Source organism: Pelophylax lessonae, assembly GCF_965119305.1.
Source record: "Pelophylax lessonae genome assembly, chromosome: 2".
Lineage (NCBI taxonomy): Eukaryota > Metazoa > Chordata > Amphibia > Anura > Ranidae > Pelophylax > Pelophylax lessonae.
Window position 1 is genome coordinate 603,610,589 of NC_138769.1, and position 23,047 is coordinate 603,633,635.

The window sequence follows — 23,047 nt, forward strand, 5'->3', positions numbered from 1 at the left end:
ACATTCCATTACACCCAGCACCCACACTACATTCCATTACACAGAGCACCCCACACTGCATTTCCATTACACAGAACACCCCACACTGCATTCCATTACACCCAGCACCCCACACTACATTCCATTACACCCAGCACCCCACACTGCATTCCATTACACAGAGCACCCCACACTGCATTTCCATTACACAGAGCACCCCACACTGCATTTCCATTACACCCAGCACCCCACACTGCACTCTATTACACCCAGCACCCCACACTACATTCCATTACACCCAGCACCCCACACTGCATTCCATTACACAGAGCACCCCACACTGCATTTCCATTACACCCAGCACCCCACACTGCATTTCCATTACACCCAGCACCCCACACTGCACTCCATTACACCCAGCACCCCACACTGCACTCTGTTAACACAGATGTGATTTCCCTGTAAGATGCACATCCTCCCACCCACAACAAGCAAAAAGGACTAGTAGAAGGTGTATGATTGGTGCTGTCCTCTCGCTCGCCCCGCCCTTCAGCCTCCATGTCACTTCCTATTCCCTGTGTGAGATGGGAAGTATTCGTTAGTGACCCGCAGGGAGGGGCTTTCCTCCTCCAAGATGGCGCAGACTGTGAACATCACCGAGTTGTCTCTGCCTCAGCTAGAGGGCCTGAAAAGTCAGCTGGACCAGGTGAGTGTGCCGTACCATGGCCCGGCTGCAGCACGGGGAGAGTGTGTGGTACTACAGGTCCCAGCACTCACCCTGCATTATGTCCTCCTTGTCTGCAGGGGGCTGGGTGTGTTCCAGCAATGCAGGCACACCCCATGTGTCCCATCAGAGGATGTAGTGTCATCATCACCCACCATGTAAAGGCTTGGATATTATGTGTCAGTAAGCCATAACAATCACAATCCAGCTTTTACTGACATGGATCCGGGATCTGATTCCTTGCTGTGCTCTGCACGTGGAGTGGAAGTTATCAAAGCAGGAGCAGCTAAACAATGTATGGCAGCCAGCCTACATCTTCCATTGTGCAAGTTTAATGCAGAACTAAACCCTCCTATTTTTTTGCAGCCAATGAAGCTGCCATCTTAGCCTCTGTTTGATCTACAGTTGCCATGGTGCTGCGCATGTGACCAGTTATGACACCAGACATTTGATGGCCAACAGCTAACCTGAGCACACAGGGAACTGTACCAGTTATAATTAAAGCGGCAGTATACCGCATTTTTTCACTTTCAACTACAGGTAAGTCTATAATAAGGCTTACCTGTAGGTACAAATAATATCTCCTAAACCGGCATGGTTTAGGAGATATTTGCAGTGCATGCAGCCGCTCACACCAGCGGCGCATGCGCTCTGAAGGTTCAGCGGACCCTCAGCTTCCCTTGCCGGAAAATGACTCATCGCGGCTCCGGGCAATCACAGCGCCGGAGCCGCCGAACCCGGAAGGGACGCCGTGGGATCATGTCAGCGCCCGCAGCGGTGTCCGGGGGTCCGTGTCGGGGCTTCGTTCTAAGGTAAGTAATACATAATGAGCTAGTATGCGATGCATACTAGCTCATTATGCCTTTGTCTTACAGGTTTTTTTATTTTAGGTTTACAACTGCTTTAACACTCCTTGAATGGAACTGTCTTAGGAAACTAGTAAATTGGTGGATTTAGTTACACTTTAAAGCAGAAGTAAGCCCACTTGATTTAACCACTTTACCCCCAGCCACAGTGCTGCTACTGCGGCACAGTGGCTCGTTCCCGTCCAGCGACGTAGACCTACGTCGCTGGACTCCTCCCCCTGTAGGCGGCACTCCCGCTGTTTTCAGTCACAGCGGGAGTCGGGCCAGGGGAGGAGCAGCAGCGATCGCCGCCGCTCTTCCCCGATTGTCGAGGGAATCGAGTGAGGAGATCCGCCTGCCTGTGTAAACAGAGCAGGCGGATCTCCTAAGTGACAGGGACTGACAGATCGGAGTGTTCAGCATAGCTGAACATCCGATCTGTCCTTCTGTCACTCAGTCACCTCCCCCCCCACACGTCAGTAAGCACCAGGCATACATTAACCCCTCCCTCTCCAATAAAATTAACCCCTTCACTGCCAGTGTAATTTTTACAGTAACAGTGCATATATGTAGCACTGATTACTGCAGTAATGTCACTGGTACCCCCAAAAGTGTAAAAAATGTCAGTCAAGGGTCCGATCTGTCCGCCGCAATATCGCATTCCCGCAAAAAAAATCGCAGATCGCCGCCATTACGCGTTAAAAAAAAAAATACCAAAAATGACAGAAATCTTTCCCGTAGTTAGTAAATGCAATAACTTTTGCGCAAACCAATCAAAATACGCTTATCATGATTTTTTTTTTTACCAAACATAGGTAGCAGAAAACAAATTGGCCAAAAATTAAAAAAAAATTAGATTTTTACATTTTTTTGGGGGGGAATTTCATATAAAAAAATGTTAAAAATATTGTTATTTTTTCAAAATAAACGCTCTTTTTTTGTTTATAGCGCAAAAAGTAAAAATCGCACAGGTGATCAAATGCCAACAAAAAGAAAGCTCTGTTTGTGGGGAAAAAAAGGACGTAAATTTTGTTTGGGTACGGCGTCGCACGACCGCGCAATTGTCAGTTAAATTTGCACAGCGCCGAATCGCAAAAAGTGGCCTGGATGTAAGACAGCAAAATCCTCCGGTGGTAAAGTGGTTAAAGAGATTGCAAAGGCTGAAGTTTTTTTTTTTTTTTTTATTTTATGCATTAAGGTAAATGTGTGAAGTAGCTCTCATACCTTACCTGAGCCTGTCTTTATCCAGCAATTTTGCAGGAAGTCTCAGCTGCCTGGGACTCCCCTCCTCATTGGCTGACACAGCATGATTGGCTCCTGCTGCTGTCAATTAAAATCAGTCAACCAATCAGGAGTGAGAGGGGATGGGGCTGGGTTGTGGCTCCATGTCTTAATGGACACAGGGAGCTTCAGGTTGGCTCGGGTGCCCCCATAGCAAGCTGCTTGCTATGGGGGGCACTCAACAGGAGGGAGGGGCAAGGGACCCGAGAAGAGGAGGATCTGGGCCACTCTGTGCAAAACTAACTGCACAGAGCAGGTAAGTATAACATGCTTGTGGTTTTTTTTTTTTTTTTTTTGTTTTTTTTTTTTAAGAACGAGACTTTACAATTACATTAACAGTTTCTAAAAAAATTGTGAATGATAACTGTCAGGACCGAGTGATCTGTGCTTTTACACAGGGGAGAATGACAGGCGGCTTTGTTTACATTAGCTGCCTGCCTTTCTCCCTCTCTACCTGACGATCACGAGTCCGCCGGTCACACGCGCCGCCTTCGTCAGGTACGAGCGGGGGTGTGAGCGCGCCTCCAGCGGCGCGTGCTCGCCCCCTATTCGCTCCCAGGCTAGTGACGTACCCGTACGTCGCTTTGCCTGGGAGGGGCTGACCGCCGCCGTATATAGTCGGTCGGCAAGTGGTTAAAGTAAAAAAAAAAGTTATACTTACCTTTCACTGTGTAGTGGTTTTGCACAGAGCAGCCTTGATCCTCCTCTTCTCAGGTCCCTCGCCGGTTCTCTTTGCACCTTCCTCCTGCCAAGTGCCCCTAAAGCAAGCAGCTTGCTGTGGGGGCACCCAAGCAGGCTCGCCCCCGAGCAACTGCTCTGCTTGTCTATTAACACACAGTTAATTAGAGAGTCCCTGAAGAGTTGAGGCTGTTGTGCACATCGCTGGATCCTGATGGGGCTCAGGTGTGTATGGGGGGGAGGGGGGGGGGGGCTGCTGTACACATAAAATGCATGAAGGGAAAAAATCTTGAGGATTTAGAACCACTTAAGGACTGCCCGCGTACATTTACTGCGGCAGGGCATCCCTTAAGCACAAAATCACGTACCTGTACGTGATTTTGTAAAGGGGCTCTATGGGATTGGACACAGCAGGTCCGACGGCCGCGATGGCCACAGGCCATCAGCAATCATTCAGAAGAATTACAGAATGCCATTCTTTCAGACAGGAAGAGGAAGATCTTGTGTTCCTACTAACAAGGAACACAGATCTCTCTCTTCCTGCAGTCAGTACATTCCCACTACAGTTAGAAATCTCTCCCTAGGAGCACACTTAACCCCTTGATTGCCCCTGATGTTAACCCCTTCCCTGCCAGTGTCCTTTTATATAGTAACAGTGCATATTTTTAGCACTGATCACTGTATTGGTGTCACTGGTCCCCAAAAAGTGTCACTTAGTGTTAGATTTGTCCGCCGCAATGTCGCAGTCCCGCTAAAAATTGCTGATCGCCGTCATTACTAATAAAAAAAGTTTTTTTTTTTTTAAAAAAGTCCATAAATCTATCCTATAGCTTGTAAACGCTTTACCTTTTGCGCAAACCAATACATTTTTTGGATTTTTTTTTTTTTTTTTTTTTTTTACCAAAAATATGTAACCGAATACAAATTGGCCTAAACTGATAAAGAAATTTAGGGTTTTTTTTTTTTATTGGATGTGTTTTATAGCAGAAAGTAAAAAATATATACAGGCATACCCCGCTTTACGTACGCTCACTTTACTTACACTCGCGAGTATGGACACAGCTTGGTCAGCTTGGCCAGCTTGGCATTGCACTTAACATGGTCCCCAAGTTTGGTGTCCTTGTCACTTATGGTTTGGGAGCAGTGCCATGTCAAGCTGACCAAGATTTCCTATAGAGCTAGTGTATTTACATGCATTGAGAAGTGAAAAAAGTAGGGATGCACCGAAATTTCGGCCACTGAAATTATCGGCCGAAAATATGTTAACATTGCCGAAAATAAATATGGCCGCCGTGGGGAAGGAGGAGGGCGCAGGGCAGGTTTTAAAAGTCCCGCCTCTGGCCGGCCGTCCGCCTCTCAGTGACGTCCCTACTACGATCTGTGCATTATAAATGGACATACCAGGCGGGGGGGGGGGGGGGGATCGAGCGGCCGCTATAGAGAGAACTAATGTGATCCATCCCTGTCAGCTCAGCACGACTATGTGTGAATGAGAACAGAACTGACCTGACACTGGGCGGGGGGGCGGGCGGAGCGGCCGCTATTAGCTTTAACTATGTGAGAGCTTCACTTCCCTGACAGGCATGTATCTCCGCTGACAAGGAAGTGAAGCTCTCACATAGTTACAGCTAATAGCGGCCGCTCCCCCTGCCCCCCCCTGCCCCCCCCCCCCCCCCCCCCCGGTGTCAGGTCAGTTCTGTTCTCATTCACACATAGTCGTGCTGAGCTGACAGGGATGGATCACATTAGTTCTCTCTATAGTGGCCGCTCGCCCCCCCCAATGGTATGTCCATTCATAATGCACAGATCGTAGTAGGGACGTCATTGAGAGGCGGTGCCGCCGGCCAGAGGCGGGACTTTTGAATGAAGGACACCCGAGGAGGGGGACGCTGAGGCAGTGGGGTGGTGGGGGGGGGGGGGAGCTGAGGCAGCTTACCAATGGTATTTGTATTATGAAGCATGAGGGGTTAATGTATTGTCACTGCTGGTCACTCATCTATTAGTGACCGACCAGTGGCAGGTAATTAACCCCTTTGTGCTGCATTAGTGCAACCAGTATCCGTGTTAATTAACACTGGTTGCACTAATACTGGTTGCACTAATGCAGCACAAAGGGCTTAATTACCTGCCACTGGTCGGTCTCTAATAGATGAGTGACCAGCAGTGACAATACATTAACCCCTCATGCTTCATAATACAAATACCATTGGTAATTAAATTAACCTCTTGCCAACCCATCACAGTACATATACTGTGACAGGGTGGCAGCGGCAGGTGTACGTCACTACCTGTTTTTGGTGTTTGCCCCTGTTCTATCCATTTTAAAAAAAATTTGGGGAAAAGGTCATTTTCGGCCAAGGGCATCCTGCATTTTCGGTTTCGGTCCAAAATTTTCATTTCGGTGCATCCCTAGAAAAAAGGTATTGCTTCACTTTAAGTACATTTTTGTTTTACATACATGCTCTGGTCTCATTGTGTACTTAAAGGGGGATATATATATATATATATTTATTATTATTATTATTATTATTTTTTTTTTTTCAAAATTGTCGGTCTTTTTTTGTTGATCGGGATATTTTAACGATTAATCATGCAGCTCTACTGTCTAGTGGAGGACTTTTTTATTTACTTATTTTTTTTAGCTGCTGGGCAATTAGTTTTACAAATGGTTTAAAACATGAGATTGGGCTTTTAAGGGACATTGTTATTTTGCCCATTCAAGTTTAGCTGACAATGTTTTTCCAAAGGCCCCTTTGCCCTGGCCCACTGGCAATGTTGGCATCAGGGACAGCTTTGCAAAGACATTGTTACTTTTACCAGAATCGGAAAAGTCCTAGTGTCTCCTTTACCAGCACACTAAGACTCCCTTCAAAATGGTAGTGAAAAGTAGGGGTTTGGCAAAAGATTGATTTTCCCCCCCGCCAAGTGCTTTTGATATGTTTTAGGTTGTAGGAGGAATTACACTAAAACATGACTGGTGATCATGATGGGCATTAAACCAGGAACATGCTGTAGGCCAAGCAATTCCTAATAGTTCAACCTATAAATTTTTTTTACCACCACTGCTGAGACGTATGGTTCATATTCTGCAGTGCTGAACAATTGCAAATCACCAGATTGGTCCTGCAGTTAATTCTGTCACTCTTCTTACTTTTCATTTTAGGAAGTAGAGTTCCTGTCTTCATCGATTGCTCAGTTAAAAGTGGTGCAGACCAAGTTTGTAGAGGCCAAGGAATGTCTGAATGTTCTCAATAAAAGTAATGAAGGTAGGTGACTAGTATCATTTCAGGTTTATTCAGTAAAAAGTCCAATATCAAAATGTGAATTTCACAGACCAATACCTATAAAACTAGAATAGAAATGCATTATATGGTGCGCTGACCTCAGCAATGTGCAATTTGGTCAGTAGGTATTGCTTTCTGTACTTTTTATTAGCTTTTCATACTTGGACTGTTTGTTTTTGGCTGCTAATGCTCTTAGTGTTCTGGAGTATGATACAGCCACTATTAACTATATTCTTTCTTTTATTTTACAGGTAAACCAATTCTTGTTCCTCTGACAAGCTCTGTATCCTTTTTCTGGTTCAATGTATTTATTAAATCCCAAACCTAAAATTAACAGTGGAGAGGGACTTGTCAACCTCTGTCAGGTTGTTATTGTTGTCTGTTCCCCGTTGGACAGATTCACCATGTTTTTGTCATGTCTGTTATCGCCAAAACTGAAAGAAATATTCCTACTTTTGGGTTGTCCCCAAAACCGTAATAGAGGTGAAATTTTCCAATATGTTCCTTTACACCTACCTGTCTCCAGGTTTGATCAGGTGCAGTAAAAGAAAATTTAGAAAAACTGCATCCTTTTTCTGTTTTGGCAAACTGGATCAGAAGTCCCCTGATATAAAGAGACGGCTGAGTCTGTTTACACCTGGCAACCCATACAGCTCAACAGGGTCTGCCTGTGTCTGCTCTGCACAAACTGTGATATGTGAATGTGATATCGACTATCGTGCTGTGAGCGTGGGCGATAGTCACATCGCCGAACATACGATGTAAGGCAGCCCTGCAGCTAGTTCTCCTGACTGAGCGGTTAGCAGCGGCACAGCGAACCAATCACGCGTGCCTGCACACCTGATTGGTTCGCTGTGCTTCTACTCATGACGTGATTGGTTCGCTGTGCTGTGGGGCGGAAGTGTATTGTGGGGACTGGGAGTGTGCTTCCGGTGCGAAGGAGCTGCCTGGTGGAGAGGACTACAACTCCCAGCGTTACCCCCACTTCCCGCGTTTCCGATTGCCCCCAGCCAGAGAGATTTCCCCTCCCTCCGGGAGAACCGATTTCACAGCCCTATCATGAGGGACAAACAGGAGGGAGCGCACATGGGCCGAGGCCGCCAAGAAGGTACCAAATACAGAGGGGAGGCGACTGTACCATGTACACTAGGAAGAGGCGGGTATAAATATAGCAATATATATCGTTGGGGAAAAAATATCGCAATGTGACTTTTTTTTTTTTTTTTTTTTTTTTTCCCAATATCGTGCAGCCCTATAGGACACAGCTGGCCATAGATGGTTTGAATCTCGGTTGGTTTAGCAGGGAGCTGCTGAAATTTGAACCCTCTATGGGCAAGCTGATGGTCCCCAAACCAATCCATCAATCAACTTGGGTACAAAGAGCATGTTTGATATCTAGCATGCGATTATTGGCAGCAGCTATACCCGCTATCAATAGTCATTGTGTTCTCCCGTGGCTTACCGTGCACTCCCCTGCCAGGAGAACACATTATCTCCACGGGAGGGAATCGAGTGTTTTTTTTTTTTTTTTTTCCTTCCCTAAAGCTCTTGTTTGCAGGAAAGAAAATCGCATAATCTATGGCCTGCCTAAGGCCCCTTTTACACATACGGTCCGTTCAGATCCGTCTGTCAGTTTTTCAGGCGGATCTGAACGGCTGCCCCTTTCATCTCTATGGGGCAGCGGATGTCAGCGGAGACATGTCCGCTGACATCTAATCCGATCCTGTCCGTCAAATCCGGATGGATGAAAACTTTATTTTCCACCCGTCTGGTGGATCGGATCGGATTAGAATGGACAGGCGGTCCGTTCTCATCCGATTCCCCCATAGAGAACAGCGGGGATCTGACACCTTTGTCTCTGCACACAGAGCGTATCGATCCCCCGCTGAGCAGAACGGAGCCGTGTGAAAGGGGCTAAGTCTTTTTAGTAGCCAGACAACAGTGAAATCCCAAAATATTCTGTGGAGATGGCAGATCATTCTGTTATAGTTTTCAATTCAAGTGATTGTAAAGTCTTTTTTTTTTTTTTCTATTAAAATAACAAACCTGTTATATTTACCTGCTCTGTGCAGTGGTTTTGCACAGAGCAGCCCAGATCCTCCTCTCAGGTCTCTGGCTGGAGCTCCTGGCTCCTCCCTTCTGTTGAGTGCCCCCACAGTAAGCCGCTTGCTATGGGGGCACCCAAGCCAAGCCGCTGCTATGTATTTATTCAGACACGGAGCTGCGGGTTCGGCCCTGTCCCCTCTCTTTCCTCATTGGCTAACTGAGTTTGATAGCGGGAGCCAATACGCCGCTGCTGTGTTGCAGCCACTCGGGAGAGTGAGTCCTTGTACGGTCAAAGCATTCGTTACTATCGCTGGATCAAGAGGGGCTCTGGTAAGTATTAGTGGGACTGAGGGGGGACTGCTGCACACTCCGTCTTCTTTTTTTCTTTTTCTTTTTTCTTCCTTGAAGGCTGAATGTGTGATATTTCTTTAAAGGTAATCTGTTTTCAATAAGCTTGTAGCCTGTTATTGCAGACCTTTTACTTCTGTATTGATAAGCTGTGTACCTGACCCTTCTTTTAAGTAGTTAGAACTCATCTGTATACTTGTCTCAGCTCTGTGATCCAGTCTTTTCTCTTGCTTTATTGGTCTGCATTGTTCCAGGTCAGTGACTTAAGTAAAATTAACAGGTTAGCATGATAGCCAGTCCCTTAGCTATTTTCTAGGGAGGTCAGCAATGGCTGCCATCATTTTGTCTTTCACGATTGAAACACTTTTAAGGCCCTGTCATTTTAGAGTACACAGCAAACAGAAGAAAACTGCATAATAAATGGGAATTGACAATCTTATTTCAAGGCTTTATTACTGCCACAGAGGTGTATATACTATTAAAAATATGTATAGATATATTACTTTCCTTACCTACTTCATACAACAGATGTATGTGCCTGGAACACTTAGCAATGTCTCTAATGTGCTAGTAGATGTGGGAACTGGATACTATGTAGAGAAGGTATGTTTATTTTCAACTATGAGCTAACCTAACCGCCCATGTAACACCAAAATGGTATAGTAATAGTAGGATTTATTGGATATCTGGATTTTTTTAACCTCCGTTTTTAAAAAATAAATAAATCTGGAGTTTTGTGCCATGTGGCAAGCCTAATTAAAACACAAGTCAATCATTCCTGTTCCTATCTAGATCATTTTAAATCACAAATACATTCCTAGATTATTTGTAGCAGTCTTTCTCAACCATGGCACCTCCAGAAGTTGCTAAAGATTCCGCAAAGCTTAATGGTTAACCATTTCTCCACTGACAACCAATGTACATTGGCCATTTTTCTGCCGACCACCAATGTGCAGTAACCCTTTCTAAGCCGGCCTCCAATTATAGGGCATGCCCCAATTTTTACTATCTGATTCTGTATTTCATTTCTGGCAGGTTATTTCATCATTGCTAAAGAAAAAAATTTGCCACACCCTGGCTTGCAGCTGTGCTATAAGGCAAAATTGTGATCGAGCACCTTCACGCATTAGTTTTCTTTAGTTTCTTAGTGCCTGTTAAGTTGCAGTATGTTTAATTTTTTTTTTTCATCTCTGTGAATTAACAAATCTTTCTATAGACTGCTGAAGATGCCAAAGCTTTCTTTAAAAGAAAAATTGACTTCCTTACAAAGCAAATCGAGAAGATTCAGCCAGCTCTACAGGAAAAGCACGGCATGAAACAAGGTAAGTCCCATTACTGTCTATTGGCAAAAATTTTTAGACCCTTTAACAAGTTAGCTTATGGAGTTGTAACTTAATTTCTCTTTCGTTCATTGAGGGACACAGCTCCTGATTCTTCTTAACCATTGGGTTACACTGCCCCTCTACAGGAGTAGGACACTAGGCAGGAAAAAGCTTGAATCTACTAATGGGCAGTCCCAGGGGGTATACACCCACTCACAGCTAGAGGCACTCAGTTTTTTTTCTGCCTAGTCAGGAGTAAAGACCTAGTTCCTTGCTGGGATCTCTGATCCTGGCAATTTTTTTTTTTTTTTTTTTTATTTATTTTTAATGGAATTTTTTGTTATTTTCTTCCTGTGAGAATCTTCAATCAATTACCAGACTGAGCGGAGGACTAGATAATCTAGATCCAGAGGGTCCCCCCAGTCTGGCTAGCGAGCGCGTGCAGACTGCAGCTCCATGCTAGGTTGGCTGCGACATAGCCTCACTGGACTGGCCTGCAAATGAAATGTCTCGCGAGGACACATACGACCTGGCTTCGGCCTGAGTCACAGCGTTTCTCCTAGCCGACAGAGTACCCACATTATGATGGAGCGGTGGTCTGTCCGGAGCGGTGCCCACCTTGTTCCTGGTATGGTAAGCAGCTGTTTCCCCCGCCCCCCCCTTTACTCCTGGAGGGTTTTGGGGTCGACGTGGGCTCCTCCCTGGGGCAGTGGGACCCCGGATTTCCTCCTTCCCCGGCCCCTCAAATTTCAGTGGTCACTATGGGTCTTTCGCCCCCTCCCTGGGTGAGGTTATGAGCTGGTTGTTGCCACATGCTCTTAAGGGGGGGCTGGTTGGAGTTGATGCTGACTTGGTTTTTCCTGGTGCGCAACGGGGGGGGGGTGTTGAGCAGGGTTCCCTGCCACCCTGGGGGTTGGTGACTGGGGCAGGGATGTCCTTTGGGCTGGGGGAGCGGATAGTTTAGCAGCCGCAGGTACGCACCTCACGCAGCCAGATCCGGGCAAAAATTTAGGCAGCGGCTTTGCAGCCTACTAGTCAGAAACTACGTGAGATGGCCCCTGTGAGGGTGGCTGAAGCCGCTGCCCCTGGGTGGTCGGCTCTGCTGGCGCTCATGTCCATGTGGTCGAGTCGTGCGCCTCCGTTGGGGGGCAGCCCCAGTGCGTTTAGCTGAAGCCCCCACTCTTCCTTTGGGCATCTACCAGGCTGGGATCCGTGCACTTGCTGTTGGGCCTTCCCAAAAATTTAGGTCGCGGCCTGCTAGGCCATGTGGTCAGCTTGACCCCTCCCTTGGAAGTGGTGGTGCTGTGGGGGTGCTTCATTTTTTTTTATGACAGCCTTGCCACCATTATTGTGTGAGGCACCTGCCCCTTTTTAACGCTGCAGGACCATCAGGGTACCCTTCCTGCGCATCTGCATCACGGCGTGTGGCCCCCTTTTTAAAGGGGGCATTTCCTATTATGGAAATAGCCCCCTTGTTTTCTTGTTTGCAGGATCGCAGTTGGTGGCCCCCCCTGATTGTCATGTGAGCTTAGTATATAGCGACCCCACTGGGTATGCGTCCACGCACCCTGAGTGCTCAGATAGTGAGGATGATTCCTCTGCTCCTCTAGCTGCTCATGAAAAGGCGCTGGTGGATGCACTGTTTGTGTCAGTGCGTGACACTTTAAAAATGGCGGTTGCGGCTGATGAGTCGGAGGCGCTGGTCCCTTTTGGCACCCTCAGGCCCTCCAAAGCGGCGAGGGTGTTTCTTTTTCCACTTACTTTAACAAGATTGCAACCAAACAGTGGGATTGTCCAAAATGCAGTGGCTCCTAAGTTCTTTTTGCTTGTGGTGTCCTTATGAGGATTAACTGCATTAAAGGTGGATGGTCCCACCTGTAGTGAACTCATTGGTTTCCAGGGTAATTAAAACGACCTTAATTCCTGTTGAGGAGTCCCGGCCTTTAAATATCCAGCTAATAGGAGGGCAGAGTCTCTGGCCCGCCATATGTTCGCTGTGGCTGGTTTGGCACTTGGGCTGGTATTTACTATTGCCCTGGTGTCACAAGCTCTGACCGAATGGGCTAAACTTTTACGCCACGACAAGGAGAGGAAACAGTTTGCCCCTGTCTTTGCGGGGCTGGCGGATCAGTTGGTCCAGGGGCTACAGTTTATCTGTGATGCCTCTTTGGATGCGCCTCCTTTGATTTCTAGGCTGTCTGTATCAGCAGTGGTCCTTCGGCGTATTATCTGGCTGAAATACTGGTCTGCAAACCAGACTTCTAAGAAGGCCTTATCTGATCTCCCCCTTGTGGGGGATTGCCTGTTTGGAGCTCCCTTTGATGACATTGTTAAGGGTCTCACAGGGAAGAGCACTCTTCTTCTGCAGGCCACCAAAGGTAAGGAGCCCCATCGTATTTGTGGGCCATTCTCCTCGGCTCATAGGAGGTTTTTTGCATCCCTTAGGGTCTCAAGACAAGGGATCAAAAGTCAGGGCCTCCACCGGGGGTTTCAAGAGGACCTGGTCTGGCAAGCCACAAACATGTTCTTCCTGACCTGCGGTCAAGGCTGCCTCTGCATGAAAGGGCGCCCTCAACCGTATCTGGGGCAGGGGGACATCTTCGCTGGTTTCCGGATCCATGGCCCTCCCTGGTATAGGACATGTGGGTCCACAAAGTTTATTTGGTTAGGCTACGAGATCGAGTTCGGTCTTATCCTCCGGAAAGGTTCTTCCCTTCCAACCTGCACTTTTCCCCAGATTACTTACGGGTCTCTTTGGGGTAGTCCAAAACTTGTTCTTTCAAGGGGTGATTGTTCCAATTTCGAAAAGTGTTTTTTTTTTTTTTTTTTTTTCCCAGGGGTTTTTACTCAAACCTCTTTACAGTTCCCAGGAAGGAAGGCAAGGTAGGTACAATTCTGGACCTCAATACGCTAAACTGCTTGTGCAAGCACAGAATTTCTGAGAGGAGTCCATTCACATGGTAGTGGCGTTCCTATGTCAAGGGGATTTTTTCTAGCTTCTATCGATGTCAAGGACGCCTACCTGCATATTCTAATATGTGCCGGTCACCATCGCTTCCTCCGTTTTGCCGTGGGCGAGGAGCATTATCGAAATTATATTGGGAAACCAGCGCTTGGATGGTGTAAGAAGAAACAAAAAGCTGCTGTTCACCCAAAGGAGATGTGGGACTAAATAAATATTAACAGCGCTTGGTAGATATACAAGTACATAAATAATAAATATAAAGTGCCAAATGCATACAATCCATATAGGGATGAATACAATAAAAAAAAAAAAAAAAAAAAAAATATAAAACGTTTCAAATTACATCAATATTACAATATTTCAATATAAACATCCATATATTATCCAACAACCAGTGCAAATGTGTGGTGAATAAAGAGCTCATCAGTGCCAAGGTGCAACACTTCCCTCTTGCACCCCCTACCCACCAAAAATAAAGACCCTCTGTTGGGTCAAATGTGGCAAATTTGAGGTGAGTACAGGGTCCTGGGTATCTGGTGACCATATCATCCAAGCAACATGCTCTCTTCAGATGGTTCCTTAACAGACTCAGCCCAATTAAAAAGGATAGATCATAGTGAAGTACTGTATATGTTTTTTTTATTAATGAAATGTAGACAAGAATACTCACAAAAGAGTTGTAAAAAAAATAGCCAAACAATGGCAAGATACTTCCTGGAAGGCCGTCTTGCGTGCGTTCCACCGATAACCAGGAAGTGACGTAGATGGTTAGAAGAGTACACCGGAAGTTGCCTCAATGCGTTTCGCCCGCCGCCCCGAGCATCATCAAAGGACATAATCTCCGGTGTATTGATGAGTGAATTTATATATTGAAATGGAATCCGCCCTCCAATATCGGTCAATAACAAAGCGGATAGCATTAACCATCTAATAGAACAATCATCACATCCTGTGCACAAGAAACCATATATAACAATTCCAAAATATTTAAAAATGCCTCCTTCAACCACTAAAGAGTGTACTGGGAATAAAATGGAATATAAAAATGACAAATGAAAAATATTTAGAGGTCAAAGTAAGAAAAATTAAAAATAAAAGATGAAATAAAAAAAATCACCTCTCTCTCTCTCTCTCTCTGTCTCTGTCTCTGTCTCTGTCTCTGTCTCTGTCTCTCTCTCTGTCTCTGTCTCTCTCTCTCTGTCTCTCTCTCTGTCTCTCTCTCTGTCTCTCTCTCTGTCTCTCTCTCTGTCTCTCTCTCTGTCTCTCTCTCTGTCTCTCTCTCTGTCTCTCTCTCTGTCTCTCTCTCTGTCTCTCTCTCTGTCTGTCTCTGTCTCTCTCTCTCTCTCTGTCTCTCTCTCTGTCTCTGTCTCTCTCTCTCTCTGTCTGTCTCTGTCTCTCTCTCTCTCTGTCTCTCTCTCTGTCTCTGTCTCTCTCTCTGTCTCTCTCTCTCTGTCTCTGTCTCTCTCTCTGTCTCTCTCTCTGTCTCTCTCTCTGTCTCTCTCTCTGTCTCTCTCATATATATATATATATATATATATATATATATATATATATATCTATATCGCAAGTGCTGTTATTTGTGGAGCATTATCGGTTTGTGGCGTGGACCTTTTTGGTCTCGCCTCCGCTCCTCGGGTCTTCCCAAAAGTGTTGGCCTCGGTGCTGGCATTGTTTGAGTCAAAGGGGGAATCTCAGTACTGGGGTACCTGGACAATCTTCTTCTGCGAGCGGAGTCTCCGACTGCTCTAATGGACAACTGGAGAGAGCTCTGTGAACTCTGGAAGGTGGCCTTTTTTGGTGGCTACCACCTCTGCGCACAGGGTGTCAGAACTGGTGGCGTTATCCTGTCCACCTTATTGGTGATTCACAAGGATAAGGTGGTGCTTCGGCCCTGTCCGTCACTCCTTCCTAAGGTGGTCTTTGACTGTCATTTGAATGAAGACATTGTGTTGCCTTCCCTGTGTCCCAGCCAAAACATCTGAAGGAAATTTGCCTTGGATGTGGTTCGGGCAGTTAGGGTGTACCTGGGAGCTACGGAGTCTTTCAGGAAGTCAGACTCTTTGTGCTCACTGATGGACCTCACAAAGGGTTGTCAGCTTCTTCTGCGACCATTTCCAGATGGATCAGACAAGACGGTGGTTCAGGCCTATTGCATCAGTGGTCAGGTTCCTCCTTTCCCTGTCAAGGAGCACTCTACTAGGGAGCTTAGGCCCTGTTCAGACCTGAGTGTTTTTCAGCTCGTAAAATGCCCATCTCTGAAGTCTCAAAACGCCCAACAATCAAAATCCTATTCATTTCAATGGCCCCTGTCAAATGGCAAAACGCCAGAAGTTAAAAAAAAAAAGTACACGAGCTTCTTTTTTGGCAGATTACAGGCGTTTGTTAGATGTCAAAGCCTGCCTCAAAACACCTGAAAAAAAGCCCCAAATAAAAAAAAAAAAACCTGAAAACGATACGCTCAGGTGTGAATGGAGCCTAATGCCTCGTTTCCACTGAGCGGATCGGTTCGGGTCGGTTCGGTACGGTACGCTAATTTGAGTGTTTCCATTATGAAAGTGGCCCATACAACCGAACCAAACCGCACCATTCCTGGTCCTGCTTCAGATGTAGGGCCATAGGAAATGGTACGGTACGGTTAGGGCGGAGCTACTGGCGTCACACGATAGAGTCCTCTGATTGGCGGACAGGAAACCATCAATGCTCACGTCAAATGAAAGAGCAAAACAAACACCTCATTTGGTGTAAACCCCGCATGGTCCCTGGTGGCCCGACTTGCAGTGGAAACGCTCACCTGAATAGACCGGACCATTCTAACCCTTCCAAACTGTACCGACCCGAACCGTTCCGCTCAGTGGAAACGAGGCATTAGTGTCTCCTTGGCTTCAAGCATCAGTGACGCAGGTTTGCAGGGCAGCCATCTGGTCGTCGGTGCACCTTTTTTGTAAAAAAAAAAAAAAAAAAATTTTTAGAAAGTGGATGTTTTGACCTCTGCAGATGCTTCTTTTGGCCGCAAGGTTTTGCTGGCTGCTGCTTAGAGGACCTGGTCCTATTTTAAGGTTGTATTTGTTTTTTTTTTTTTTTTCAGGTGAGCTTTAGTTGTTTATGGTTGAGCTCCATGTTACCTGGATGGCTATGGTTAGCCTTGGAAATTTTGTTTTTTTTTTTTCTGCTTTTTTTCCCACCACTCATATTAACACTGCTTTGGGACATCCCAATGGTTAAGAAAAATCAGGAGCTGTGTCCGTCAATAAATGAAAGAGAAAATTGGATTTTTGACTTGGCCTAAAATCCATTTCTCTTATGTTCATTGACGGACACAGCACCCACCCTTCTGTGGAGTTGTCTGTCTTCTGACACTGCTTTCAACAAAACTGAGTGCCTATGGCTGAGAGTGGGTGTATACCCCCTTGGACTGCCCAAAGGCTTAGTCAAGATTTTTCCTGCCTAGTGTCCTATTCCTGTAGGGGACAGAATAACCCAATTGTTAATAGAAATCAGGAGCTGTGTCTGTCATTGAACATCAGAGAAATGGATTTTACGGTAAGTCCAAAATCCCATTTTTCTGATTTTAGTCCTCCCATGAGAAAGAGAGAGGAATTTAACCAAGAAGCTAAATGAATTGGGGCCCATTTACACTGGAATGCAGTGCAGGAAAGCCATGTTCTATATGGCCTCCTGCACTGCATTCCATTTGCGCTGCACTTGGAATCTGTGGGAGTCAGTGCAAAGTTAACAACCCAAACGCAGTGCGTTTTTTGCCCTCACCGGATCGCATGGTACAAAAGTACTACGCGAAGCAGTTGCTGTGTGTTTCAAAAAAGTAGTGCAATGCACTACTTTTGGTCCTGTGCGATTTCAGCCCATTCAAACACTGCATGTGAATCGCAAAGGAACCGCACAGCGTTCCTGAAGGATTCACGTGCAGTTTCTAGTGTGAATGGGTCCTTTTTAAAATCATGACTTGCATTTGTAGAATAGAATGTCCTGTAAACACGTCTGTCCCTGTCAGTGTGAATGAAGCCTTAAATGTCCCATTTTTGGGTAGGTACACATCACAGAGCATGTGTCGGCACATATGCATGGACATATGCTATACTTCATCACTGCTGCCAAGAGACTTTTTTGATTTCATTGTTTACCATTTTTGGATGTTTTTTCTTTAATTTTTGTATCTGTACAGTCTAAAAAAAAAAAAAAAAATTACAATAAACAGATTGAACGAGAAAAAGGAGTGGAAGGGTTGGATCACTCTGTTAAAGCAGCTATAAAAGTTTTTTTTTTTTTTTTTCTTCTAAGCTAATAAACATCTAGTAACCTGCTCTATGCAATGGAATTGCACAGAGCAGCCCCTAACTCCTACTCTGGGTTCCCCTGCCGACGCTGTCCGCTCCTTCTCTTCTCTGAGTGCCCCCATGGCAAGCTGTATGTTGTGGGGGCAAATCGTACAGGTGCGCACCCAAGTTGGGCTGTATGTGTGTCCATAAACCATGGTCACCAGATAGATGGGTGAATCTCCCCAGAGGGGATACAAACCACAGAAGTAAAATTGTCCGAGGGTCTAACCCTTCCATACTCGATACAAAACTTTAAAAAATAAGTTTTTGTCTTCACATACAATTTTAAGTGGTGCTGTTGCAGTTTTGCAAATTAGTGCTAGGATTACCTCACACACGTAGCAGTGTGCAAGGCAGTAATAATTTCCAGCAGATATGTCCTAACACGCAAGTCTTGGGCTTCATGCACACTGGACATTCTGAAAACGCCAGTAGCTTTCGCTGTAGCATGACTTTTTCAGGGTTTTTTTTTGGCAGTAGCGTTTTGATTTTAAAAAAAAAAAAAAAAACTATTCTCAACAAAAGCTTATGGCTCAAAAACGCTGATAAACGCCAAATAGCCACGTTTTTAAGCTTTTATCAGAGTTGGAGCGTTTTTACAACTGAAACTTTTTACAACCCACTAGTTCTGGAGTTTTTTTCAGCCAGTAAATGCCCCTGCCAGAAACTGCTGATAAAAGCCTATGTGTGCATGGACACCTAGGATAACGTGCTGGGGAGTTTACTGGCTGCAGAAAACAATGCCTGAAGCCAAAAAACAGCAGCTTTAAAAACATCCAGTGTGCATGGGGCCTCTAAACTGATTGCTAAGTCTCGTGTTTTTATTTTAAAAAAAAAAAAAAATAAAAATTTATACTTGCCTCCTATGTGCAGTTGGTTTTGCACAGAGCAGCCTGGATTCTCCTCTTCTTTGGTCCATCGTTGCTGCATCTAGTCCATCCCTCCTGTCGAGTGCCCCCACAGCAAGCAGCTTGCTATGGGGCACTTGAGCTGCAGCTCCATGTGTCCATTCAGACACGGAGCTGCAGATCAACCCCGTCCCCTCTTTCTCCTGATTGGCTAACTGACTTTGACAGCTGCGGGAGCCAAGGCGCCCTGGCTGTGTCTCAGCCAATCGGGAGGGAGCGTCCTGGACAGCCGATGGAACTTGTGGACATCACTGGACAGAGAGGGGGCACAGGTAAGTATTAGGGGGTGCTGGGGAAGCTGCTACACCCAAGGCTTTTTATCTTAATGTGTAGAATGCATAAACTCCTTTTTAATATTAAACTACAGCCAAAAGAGTTTAGCTTTTTATTCTTTTTAAATTTTTAGAATGAAGGATTATCAGTAAGGAGGAGTTTTTTTATTTTTGTGCTCCTGCCTTGTAAAGCCATAAGGATGCATAAGGACAAGCCCATGCAATTTTAGACTGGGTTCACACTGAGCACGTTTCCCACATTCCAATTAGTGTGACAGGAAAGTGTGACCGGCTCTCAATGGAGCCGGATCACCTACCTCCGGGGTGGCAGCGGTCCACACTAGAAAAGGGTTGTCTCTTCTGGTCTGTTTCAGGTGCGACTTCAGCCAAAAAATTGTACCTGATTCGCACCTGAAACGGAGAACAAGGACGCCCGGGACCCCATGCTGTGAGCATGGTTGCAGCTAGTGTGAACCTGGCCTTAAAGTCCTTTCTGTGGGGGGACACACACTTTATTCCAGATATGTTGTCAATGTCTATATTCTGTGTTGTGTGTTAAATGCATTTGTAGCTTCATTGATCTTTTTTACTCTCTGCAGCTGTCATGGAAATGATGAGCATAAAAATCCAGCAGTTGACAGCGGCCCAGGCAGGGACATCCAAGGCTTAGCCCGGTCTCCATAGAGTGCCCTAACAACTCCCCCTCACAGCAGATGCTGCACCATCCTCCTGCAGTGAAGGCCGTTTCTTGGTATCCCTGGCCTTGCCTACCAGTGCAGTAAACTCCGTCACTACCGCAGATACCAGCCGAGCATCGTCTCTCAGACTGCGTGACAACTCTCCTGCATCCTCAGCCAAGGGATTAATTTATTTTTCTTTTTTGTTTTTATTTGTGTCTGGGAAATATAAATACATTCACATTTATTGAAATGATGAATTTTCTTTTTATAATGTGTCCTGTTTCTTTGTGTGCTCTGTGCTAAATAAAAATAGTTGTGCTATTGCTGACTTGTTTTTGAAAGGCCTGGGGTTGGTATTCTTCCCTACCCAGTGAGTCCTTAACCCTGCTGTCCTTGAATCTGATATACATATGCTTGTTGCAGGTTGCTGACCTACTAAGTATTAAAGAAGGGATAAGGATGACAGACCTGGAGCCTGCACCTTCAGAAACAAGTTGGCAATATCATCATGTTCACATTTCTCTGTTGAAGATTTCCTTTAAAGGGAACCTGCATTGAGAAAAGGAAGCTGCCATTGTCAAATATCTGAAAATGCTAGTTGCCTGGCCACCATGAAAGGAGACCCTGTCCTGGAAAGCATAATTCAATCGGGAAAGTCATATTACCACTTAATCTGGATCAGCCATTCTCATCCAGGGTTCCTTTTAAAGGTTACTAGGGGTTCCTTTAACTGTGGCTGCATGACCCCCAAGTTGATAGTGGTTGCACAGTTCCAGGGCCCATGCCAGCAGCATGACACCAGTGTTTTTTAATTTTTTTGATGCACTTGTCTACTGGGCACTTATACCTCCCTTCCTGCCCAGGCCAATTTTCAGCTTTCAGCGCTGTCGCACTTTGAATGACAATTGCATAGTCATGCAACACTGCACCCAAACAATTTGTTTTTGTGAGACTGAGCTTTCTTTTGGCAGTATTTAAGTGCCACTGTTTTTTTTTTGCTAAATAAACAAAAAAAGGAGGAGGCTTAGTTTCAGTTTCTGTTATAAAAAGTTTGTAAATTTTTCTCCTGTGCTGATGAGGCTGAACTAATTGGCAGCAATGGTGGGCACTGTTGGAGCTGCACTGATTATCAGGACACTGATAACTGGCAAATCCTGTTTACACTGTGATTAGCTGGGATTGGACATAGCTGGTCACGTGGTAAAGAGCCATTGTGATCACAGATTACTGGCGATGCCCACCATAGGGAAGTGTGAGCATGGGAAGACCTTATTTGATGCCCTCCTGGCAATGTGGGACTGTGCTGTAGCTGTCTGGCTCTAGCGCAGTCGTGAAGGGGGTAAGGGTGGCATTCTTCCTACTTGCCACTGATGTAACTGGCATTTTTCCCATTGACCCCCAATTAATTGGTTTTAGTAAGGGCTCCACAAGACCTAAAAACTATTTGATTCATCTGGGGTAAATAGGTTGAGTAAGTTTGATCTAAATACTGCTGTGAAGGTAGTGCCTTTAAAAAGTACTGCAGCATTTTAATTAGTATGACCGCTAAGGGCCTAGTTTATTCAGAAAATAAACAATGACAGTCTCTGTTTACTTTAAAGTATTCACTATCTTGATTTACAATTTATTGGATTTTCCCAACTTAAGAGGGTCAAATTATTCTGGGTATAGGAGAAATAATCACGAACTAAAGATAGTATAATGTATGGTGGTTTATAAATAGCTAGACTACAGCAGTTGATTAGAACCTCCTTAGGCAGTATGCAGTTAGTCTGACATCTAGTATATTATGTTCTCTTTGCTGTGTGTGTTGTCTTCATATTTTTCTCAGAAAGAAAAAAAAAGTTGTGGCCAGATCACCAGTTAAAAAAAATAAAGGCAAGAAAAGCTGTAAAATGAAAATTATGCAGCCACCACATTTAAAGTGTTACTAAACCCAGGACTCTACATTCTCTGTAGCTGGTCTCCCTCAGAACATGGAAATGCAATTATTTTAGTAATTATAAACTGCTAAATACCTTTCTCTTACGTCCTCCGACAGTCGCGGCCACCTCTAAGTCATCACTATTGGGTATTGACTTCCGCTCCGCAGGAGTAGCTAGGCATAAGACTTAGTCAAAAGAACAAAAGCATTTGCATAGACACACCCATGGGGGCTGTCCCACTGGTCAATACCCCCCTGCAGTGATCACTCCCAACTCAATTTGTTTCTGCCTAGCGTCAGGAGTAGTTAGGCTTTCCCTGTGCTGGGGCTACAGTCTCAGCCTTTCTAATCTTTTTTTTTATTTGATTTTCTTTTAAAAATGTCAGTTTTTTTTCTTGTTATACTAGCTGTTTCTTTTGTCAGCTTTAGTTGTTAGTCGACTCTTCGGATGAAGATGGATTCTTGCGGAGCTGGAAATTGGACTGACCGCCCTGGTTCTCCAGGGCAGAGGGTCAGAGGGACCCCCAGCCCGCCATCGAGCGTTCAGCCATGTGTTCGCCCTGGCATTGTGAACGACACCTATCCCTGCTTGCAGCAGGGATGCAGCCTGTGAGGTGGCTACCTCACTGGACACATCTGCGGTGCTGCAGTGTCCTATCCTTGGCTAACAGCATTCCCTGTCAGATGAGGACAGCGGCTTTCCGTTCATAGAGGTACCCCACGCCATCTGGTACAGGTAAGTACTTCTGTGTGGGGCCTCTGTCTGGGGTGGCAGTCCTGTGTTGCTGTGTGTCCCCCATGTCTGTGCCTGTGTGGGGCTCCCTGTGGCGATCCCTGCGGGGGTCTTTTGTACATGCGCTGCGGTGCTGTGTATTGTTGGGGGGGCCCCTTCCCCTGTGTCACTTCAGTGTTTTTCTGGGGGTGCAGACGATGTGTGTGTGGCGGGGGAAAACCGCGCGGTCCGCCATTTTTAATATGGGCAAGCATGTCTGGCTTCCCTGTGGGCTACATTACATGCTGTTTTGGCGCCATCATGCGTGGGGCAGACCGATCATTCCGAGCACATATTCGGTGGTCATTTTCCCGAAGCCTCCCATTCAGTTCTATAGGCAGCCATTTTCCCTGGGTTATAGTTCAGCCTCTTATGACCTCACTTCCTTTTCCTCTGAAGCAGCGATCAATGTGGTAACACTCTGTGGGGCTCTGTAGACTGTCTCTTCCAGAACTTTCTGTTTTGTCATTCCTGGCTCAGTTTCTTCTCCTTTTGGGGGTCTTTAGTCACTGTACATATAGCGGTGGGCTGCGCACTCCGCAGCGGTATTAAAGGGCCAGTACCTTTTTATTGCACTGTTGTTTTCTAACTTGGGCAATGGAATCTCAGGACAGCAAATTTCCTCCAGCTCTGGTGGGGGACCCCAGTCCTGCTGGGGCCCCTGTTATACCTGATTTGGCCGCCG

The 23,047-nt window shown here is 45.7% G+C and overlaps 1 protein-coding gene across 1 annotated transcript; it reads left to right on the forward strand.

The window, feature by feature from the left end:
• Nucleotides 1-549: 549 nt before the first annotated feature.
• Nucleotides 550-19,923, forward strand: PFDN5 (prefoldin subunit 5). The gene is made up of 6 exons (XM_082246290.1): nt 550-685; nt 6,671-6,773; nt 7,043-7,074; nt 9,714-9,788; nt 10,402-10,507; nt 19,586-19,923. The coding sequence occupies exons 1-6, from the start codon at nt 614-616 to the stop codon at nt 19,654-19,656; spliced, it is 459 nt and encodes a 152-aa protein (XP_082102416.1). The 5' UTR covers nt 550-613; the 3' UTR covers nt 19,657-19,923.
• Nucleotides 19,924-23,047: the final 3,124 nt, after the last annotated feature.

Excerpts from the sequence above, each read along its gene's own strand:
- PFDN5 (XM_082246290.1), top strand. The coding sequence starts at position 614 with ATGGCGCAGACTGTGAACATCACCGAGTTGTCTCTGCCTCAGCTAGAG. Across the intron at positions 9,789-10,401 it reads CTGGATACTATGTAGAGAAG|ACTGCTGAAGATGCCAAAGC; the intron begins GTATGTTTATTT and ends ATCTTTCTATAG. Across the intron at positions 10,508-19,585 it reads AAAGCACGGCATGAAACAAG|CTGTCATGGAAATGATGAGC; the intron begins GTAAGTCCCATT and ends TACTCTCTGCAG.